At 37.2% G+C, this 7553-nt stretch overlaps 1 protein-coding gene across 1 annotated transcript in view; it reads right to left on the minus strand.

Moving 5' to 3' along the window:
• itgb5 (integrin, beta 5) overlaps positions 1-7201 on the minus strand; it is a 35185-nt gene extending 27984 nt beyond the window's left edge. Inside the window, exons 1-9 of the mRNA XM_043248526.1 lie at positions 6687-7201; positions 6251-6336; positions 5810-6017; positions 5482-5731; positions 4363-4531; positions 2916-3077; positions 2087-2182; positions 1911-2000; positions 614-748 (exon numbers count right to left, since the gene is read on the minus strand). Of these exons, the coding sequence (XP_043104461.1) occupies positions 614-748; positions 1911-2000; positions 2087-2182; positions 2916-3077; positions 4363-4531; positions 5482-5731; positions 5810-6017; positions 6251-6336; positions 6687-6768 (1278 nt within the window). The 5' untranslated portion in view covers positions 6769-7201. The remainder of the gene's footprint in view (positions 1-613; positions 749-1910; positions 2001-2086; positions 2183-2915; positions 3078-4362; positions 4532-5481; positions 5732-5809; positions 6018-6250; positions 6337-6686) is intronic.
• Positions 7202-7553: the final 352 nt, after the last annotated feature.

Here is a 7553-nt window from a genome sequence, read left to right on the forward strand (position 1 = left end):
GTAAGGGAGATCCAACAACTACGATGTGAACACTTTAAAGAGAAAGCATTTTTACAAAGTAACCATTAATCTTAATAACACTTCGTCCAACACAGGAAAAGCCAAGCAATATGCCTAAAAAAATACAGCTATATTTAAGTAAGAATTAACTGTAATGGTGACAGTCATTCACTGCATTTGGTTTTCAAAGGTATTTCTTCTTAGATCTAATACTAGATACTGAAATGAAAATTCAAGTCAAGCTCTCAAAATAAATATTTCTGAAAGAAAATCTGTTTTCACTTCCAGGACATTATTTGCAAAAAAAAAAAAAAAAAAAAGGAAGACGTTTAGAGCTGAACATTTTGAAAGGCTGTAAGGTCAATAGCTTTGTCATTTTCTCTACATCCTCATTAAGACTGTGACAACCAGCAGTCCACTTTCGGTAGTATGAGGCAACAGGATCCAGCACCCTGTGCTTAATCCAAGAGGTAAAAATAAGATCTGAGCTCCTTGCCATATACTTCACATCAAACACTCAGGTTGCATACAGAAGGAGAAAATAAACTTTGATGTCTTTTAACAGGTGGTATAAAAGGCACAGGAAATACTTGATAAAGTATAAATTACTAACAGTGTCACCAATTTTGAGGTCAGCACACTTGCGGAGGCCGGTCAGGGGCTGGCCGTCTTGGCAGGTGGCGGTGAAGGCCAGACTGAGATCTTCAGGATGGTCCCATACACTCAGCTCAACCTTTGACCTGATGTTCTGCATTAAAAACAAAAATAAAATTAAGCACAAAACAAAGAAACAAAATAAAAATAAAAAAACCCCACATCTAACATTCATTGGTAAAACATTTTACGATAATGGAGAAAATTACATACTTGGTTTCTACAATGCTCTAGCAAAACCAAAAAGATTTAATCATATTCTTGGACAGCATACTACCGCTCAAAACAACACCAAAATAGATCATACCCATCACAGTAATCATAACCTTTAATATTTTGGCATATTTCTTTGTAAAAAGTCAGGAGACATAGCTGTAAAAGGGTCAACAAAAAAAACCCTGGCATGATATTTGTATTTGTATCAGTATTTGTGATCAGTCATAAACTGATTATTGAATTGTAACTTTTTTTACAAAGCTGTCTTATGATGCGGTTTCCCATAATGCTTAATTGAGTTTGCCAAACCTAAATGCAGATGTCCAGTGGACAAACAGCACATATCTGAAAAGTAAATATTTGGCAACATTATAAATGTGTTTGTCATTTTTGATTACTTTAATGTGTCCTTGTTGAGTAGAAGTAAAAATTCTTTAAAAAGAAAAATTCAACAACATCTTCAGACATACTTCAATTCCGTTTCCTAAACCACAGCGCTCAGCTTTCAATACATCAAAAAACACAGAATGTCACATCTTCATTAGACAAAAATACTAGACTACAAAGATTACTGTGTGAACCAAGGCGAACACGTCAAATGTTTTTCACTAACAAAAACAGGAAATTCCTTATGTAATCATATGATCACGCAGTGAAGACACCGCAAAAGCAAAACAAAACTAAGCTTTCCTAAAATCACACTCCAAAACATCATCTGTTCCTAGTTCAATTCATAACCATTAGCTGAAAATAATCAGTTTGGTTGCCAATTAAACTGGAGTCAATTTGTACACTTTACATAGTACTGTGCTGACCCTGAAGTGTGTTTACCACATTCTCAAAAAATGAACAGTGCGTTCATAATGGGCTGTCACTATATATCACAGCTTCAACCTTGAACCATAACATACACATACTACACACTTAACAAGGAACAAAAGCATGAAGGAATCAGTCCTGGGTTCAACCAGAGTCCATTTTCTTTCATATGGGAGGTAAACATCCACCCACTGAACAAGATGGCAATAAGAACAACTTACATTGTATGCGTTCACAATTAGCTGAATTATGTTTTTGGAGTCTTGGTCCAAAATTTCCACTGTCGTCCCAGGTATCAATGCTGTGAGATTCTAAGAGGAAAAAAAAAACATCGACCAGACATTAAACACAAACTTCTCAACATCGATCAAAATGGCTTACGATGAATGAAAGATACCTTGTAAAGAACATAGTGTCTTTTGGTCACTGCAAAGATGAGGAATACATTGTTTTCAGCCAGTTTCTCTCCAAGTAGAGCAAGTGAAGGGTAATCCTGTAGAGAGATGTCCATATATCAGTAAGATGCATTTATTCAGTCCCTCAGTCCCTGCAGCACTCTCTCTGTTGGGAGGTTTGCTAAAGGAAGTCATTGCTCTTCTGATTCCCTTCCATGGTTTCCGTTATCCTTCCCACCCATTTCCTCTTTACTTTGCTACAGGCACCCTCCGCTATTGACCTGAAGATTGTGCTCACGATCAGTGAGGTGTGCACATTTGAGTAACGTTCTCTATAATAGAAATATTAAATCCTAGTTTGCAGTAGAAAGCACACACTGTTTTTGTTTGTTTTGCTTTTGCTTGAACGATCTCTCTCTCTCTCTCAGAACACTCAGCTGCTTTGGATGAAACCCAAACTGCACATACACAAGCACAACATCTGTTCATGCATTTTGACATTGAAAAAATGCGTTTTTCCAGTTCAAAGCCAAAAAAAGAGAGCTATGAATATACAAGAGACATCAACTGGTCAGAAGAGAAGGAAACAAGTGCACAAAACCTTCCCGTTAAAGCCTAAATACCTGTTCAGAAAAAAGAGGGCTTAAGCTTTTTAGACAATCATTGTGTGTTAATCTCAAGCATTTTTGGCTGATGGCAGCTGAAGACAAGCATTAAATGTGTTTACAATAAAACAAATCTAATCTCATTCAATTACCCAAATGTGTCTCCACATGAGCTGGATGAACATTTGTCTGGTTCAAATGAAGCCTTGCAGTATAAAAGCTTTACCATCTTGTTAGCAGCACTGTACTCGTTCTTGTCGTTCAGGTGACACTGTCCATCATGAGGATGCACTAGTCCACCGAGCTTGCCGTCTAAAGCCAAGTGAGGGACGTCATCGGTGGCAAACACCAAGAGATGATAGGCCTCCTTCCTCCAGCCAATCTTCTCCTGCCACAATGAGATTAAACATTCATTTATGACAGCCCATATCTTTTCATATCTTAGGTGCATTTTATTTTAAAGGTCCAATTTGCATAATTAATAGATAAATCAATTCAATAGATCAATAAATATTTTTTCTGCTTATTAATAGTAAGGAAATTGTTACATTTAGGTCTTGGGCAGGATTAGGAATGTAGAACACGGTAATGTAGAATATATGTTTTATATACATAATAATAATAATAATAATAATAATAATAATAATAATAATAATACACAGCCAATATTTTAATTATAGATAAGCAACTAGTTAATAGTGAAAATTGGTCCCTGTACTGAAATGTTACCATATTTCTATACCATGGTCATATTAAATTGTTGTACATGTACACAGAGTTTCTGAATAGTTGATGTACCAGTTAAATATATTACAAAGTTGTCTCATGAATACGTACACGCTATTTGAGATTATCTAAGGTTTACAATTATTAGTTTTTAAAAATAAAATGTATCATTACTTTTTAGGAAACAGATGTTAAAAAATATAAAGTTGAAGTAGTAGTATTAATTAGCAACCTACATGAAATAGAACTATTAAGCATTTTTATTATTCTTTTTTAAATTGTTATTATGCATTCAGCTTTTATGGTCAAATGTTATTTAGGAGACTAAACTATCATTTTAAAATTTGTATCACAACACAGAACCATTTTGAACACAACTTCAAAAAGAAATGCACGCAAAATGGGTGTTTAAAAATCGGTGACCAGATTCGTAGATGCATATATATTTTACCTAAAATGTAGATACAAAAAGTCCACTAACTACCCAAATATCATGCAGACTAAAATTTTAGATGGCTAAATATTAAAAATCAAGAGGTTCAGGCAATTCTGAAAAATGAGAAACACGTGGAGAAATTCAGCACACGTTCTGACTAGTCTCACTAACAAGAACGAGCACTGATTAACACGTACTGCACAGTGAATAAATGGGCAAGGCTCTCCTCTCTCGTTCAGTCTCTTTCACTCATGCTGTGATTGTGCCTTTCATGCCAAAGCAAACATTTTTACAGCCTATGATGTCATGTTATATTAGCGTGTCTCTTTTAGGACTGAGGCACCTGTATCTGTTCTGATAATGCTTAGATAGCGCGGCACAAAAACAAGCCATTCTCTCTCTCTTTATATTAAACCTTGCTAGACAGGCTTTCTGTCTCTATAGGGAGTTGAAGGAGTCAAAGAAGCTTAGTGATGAAGCAGCAAATGACCCGTCTTTACTGACTGCTTACCTTGCAAACTGCAGCCTGCAGAATGGCATCAAACCCCCCCTCCGGTGCGTCCCTGTTCCGCGAAACCATCTGCTTCTGCACTTCTTCATTGAAACGGTCAACCTTGTCCGTAAGAGATAAGATGTGGCGGAAACCAAACGTAGGGACGCAGTTCGGAAACAACTTATATCTTTAAGAAGAGAAAAACGAGAGAAAACAGAAGCTTAAACATCAATATTTAAAACATGCACTATATTAATTATAGTTTTTGTTTTATTATACACTTCTATTTGTAAATATAAATATACTTGATATTATTCTTTTTAAGCCAACCAAATATTTATAGCTTTTTACTTTTTTAAAATCATACACATTTAAAACTATTCAATTTAAATACTGGTACATAAAATCAGTTTTAATTTATTAAAAGTATTTAATTAAAGCACGGCGTTTTATGGGCAAATTGTATAACAGGTTATGCAAAAAATATTTTAATTTGTTAAATTACTTTGTGAAATATTTTACTTCTACATGCATATATGCTTTGTCATATGTGATATCTGCTGTGGTACATTCAAGAGGACTGAAAGCATAACCTACATGGCCACTGATGCATGATGGGATGTGGGCTGCATGGGGTAATAGCTTCTCTAGGCCATGTACTGCACTGGCTTTGCGACCTCAATCTGCTCTGTCACATTTTCCAATGAGTCTACCACCGTTTTTGAATTTGAAACGATAACCATCAGAGAAAGCAAGACAAAAAAGTCTTAAACTAAATTAAGTGTTTGCTTTGAAGCGTGACATAAGACTGTGGTTAACATGTCCAGAACTGTTGCATGCTGAGTGCTTTTTGAATTTTCAATGATGCACTTTCCCCATAAGACAAGCCACTGCCAAAGCAGGACTATTTTTAGTATCACAAGGGGAAGAAACCAAGACATTATACACTTCCCCAGATGAGAAAGTACTGTGTCCAAACGGTTCTCGCTAACGAGTAGCTGTTCTCTCATTGCATATCAAAGGGCATGAAAGGGTAAAACGCGCAAGAAACTTTTTGCATTTGAATTTAGGCATAAAGAAAGCCAATCGCAAAGCTGTTTACGTCTCTTCACACATCTCTGAGAATCTCTTTCTTACCCATTGCACGGATTGTCCTGGTACTTGGGGGCTGTGTAGGAGAAGGGTGAAATGTTCTTATCCACAAAAGAGCCGAAGCCAAGGCGGAAGTTACTCGTAAGCTTCCTCATTTCCTCAGCCAGTTTGGTGCCTAGGTTGCGGATTGTGTCCAGATCATCCTTCATGGAGAGCGAGAGGTCCATCAGGTAGTACAAATCTACAGGGTAGTCTTCTACAGGACGTACTTGTACCTCAAATGAGGTCTGGTCACCTGAAGGATATGGGACTCCATGTTATTTCAAGGTAACTACCAATGTTTTATTATCTAAATCAATCGGAAGATGCATACCCGGCCTTAAGCTGAGGGAGATCTTCTGTGGGTATATCTGGATAACATCATACTGGGTCACCCCAGAACCTTTGGAGCTCAGAGGCCTGCTTCGCAACAGAGAGCTGCCACTCTTGGGGTTTTCGATGAAAGGAGTATCACATCCTCTTTTCTGTAAGTTCTGGCTAAAGTCGCATCTTGAGTTGAGAGTTCTAGCCTGCCCAAAGTCCTAAATCAGGAAAAAGGATTGCTGTGGTAAGGGATGTGAGGACACCATTAAACAAATGAGCAAACTATAACAGCAATGCTCTCAGCAACCTCAGCTCTGGATTACTGAAGTATATTAAAATGTATAAATAAATCAGTGGCCTGTCTAACTAACTAGACCACATTTGATTAGCTTCTGATGGCTAAGGGTGCCGTCTATGCACGCAGCTCAGTAGGTTGGTTTTCTCACAGTACCTCTTGCGCGCACCAGGCGCAGCTTGGGTGAATGAGGAGACATTCTTCACAAGATGTGGCGCTGCCGCTCAAGCAAACATTAAGACCTACAAATGCATCATTGAAAGTCAAATCGGAAATATACGTATATACGAAACCATACAAAGTCACAGAATTGCTTGGAAAAGTATTTGGAGCAAACTGACTTTCCCTTATTATCACAATGATGAAACGCATAAATAAAACACTAAGGAAATAGACGCAATTAATTACTGCAAAAAAGATAGGTAAAGAAAGTTAATGTTTAAACTTGCAATTCATGAATGTATATTTTTGTATTTGCATGTGCTAATTTATTATTTATTAACCACATTTGCATTGTTACTCACGCAAGAGAAATGAGATAAAGCGTCTTGATGACAGATGTGATTTCACTAAACACTGCACTTGTGCTTACCTTTGACGTCGTGAATAAATATTTCCAAGACTATGTAAACTAGTAGAGCCGGGCGACGCGTAAATGGGCAGCGTTTCCACATTATTCCTCACAAAATCGAAAGCCCGTTCAAAGTCAAGAGTTTTTTTTGTTGTTGTCCCAAATGTACAAAAAGGTTTCTGTTACGAATGTCCGTTTTTTATATCGTGAGTGACGGAGATCTTCTTTGTGTCCATCCTCTCCACATCACATCGGTACACACATGACTGAAGTTAGTGTCCAGTGCAGACTGCATTGGTAAACACATGAGAGAAATCCGAGGCGAAATCCACATTCGAAGTTATTGTTAATGTCGCACTCTGTCTGAGGTCCACTGCAATAATTCACCTTTAACTGCATCCATACTTAGTTTCAAATCTTGACTGGCAAACACATTTTAAACTTTGTAAACAGAGGTGTTTTACCCATCATCCGGTTGTTTTCAGCGTGGAAGTTCAATAGTTGAGAGCCTGCCGCGTCCCTCACATTACTTTAGACTCCGCCTATGGAGAGTAGGGACGTTTTTCTCCCAATCAGTTTGTGCGACAAGTCCCGCCCTCCTGCGCTAGGATTGGCTAGTAGGGAGACTTCAAACCATGCACTTATTGGACAGCAAACAAGCCATTCAAATATCCTTGCCAATAAAAGAAAACAGCAGTCAGGCGAAGGGCGGGGCTAGGCAGAAAATGAGGGGACATGTAACGCCCACTAGGAGACGAAGCAGTATAAATGACGTTTAATCCTTTAATTAATTTACTTCAGTAACCAATAAAGATTTTTTTATGGACTGCACAATTAAATATCTAAAATGTCAGTATTTAAAGCCAATTTTTCAAATTAAATTAAAAT

The sequence above is a fragment of the Puntigrus tetrazona genome, chromosome 9, assembly GCF_018831695.1.
Source record: "Puntigrus tetrazona isolate hp1 chromosome 9, ASM1883169v1, whole genome shotgun sequence".
Taxonomy (NCBI): domain Eukaryota; kingdom Metazoa; phylum Chordata; class Actinopteri; order Cypriniformes; family Cyprinidae; genus Puntigrus; species Puntigrus tetrazona.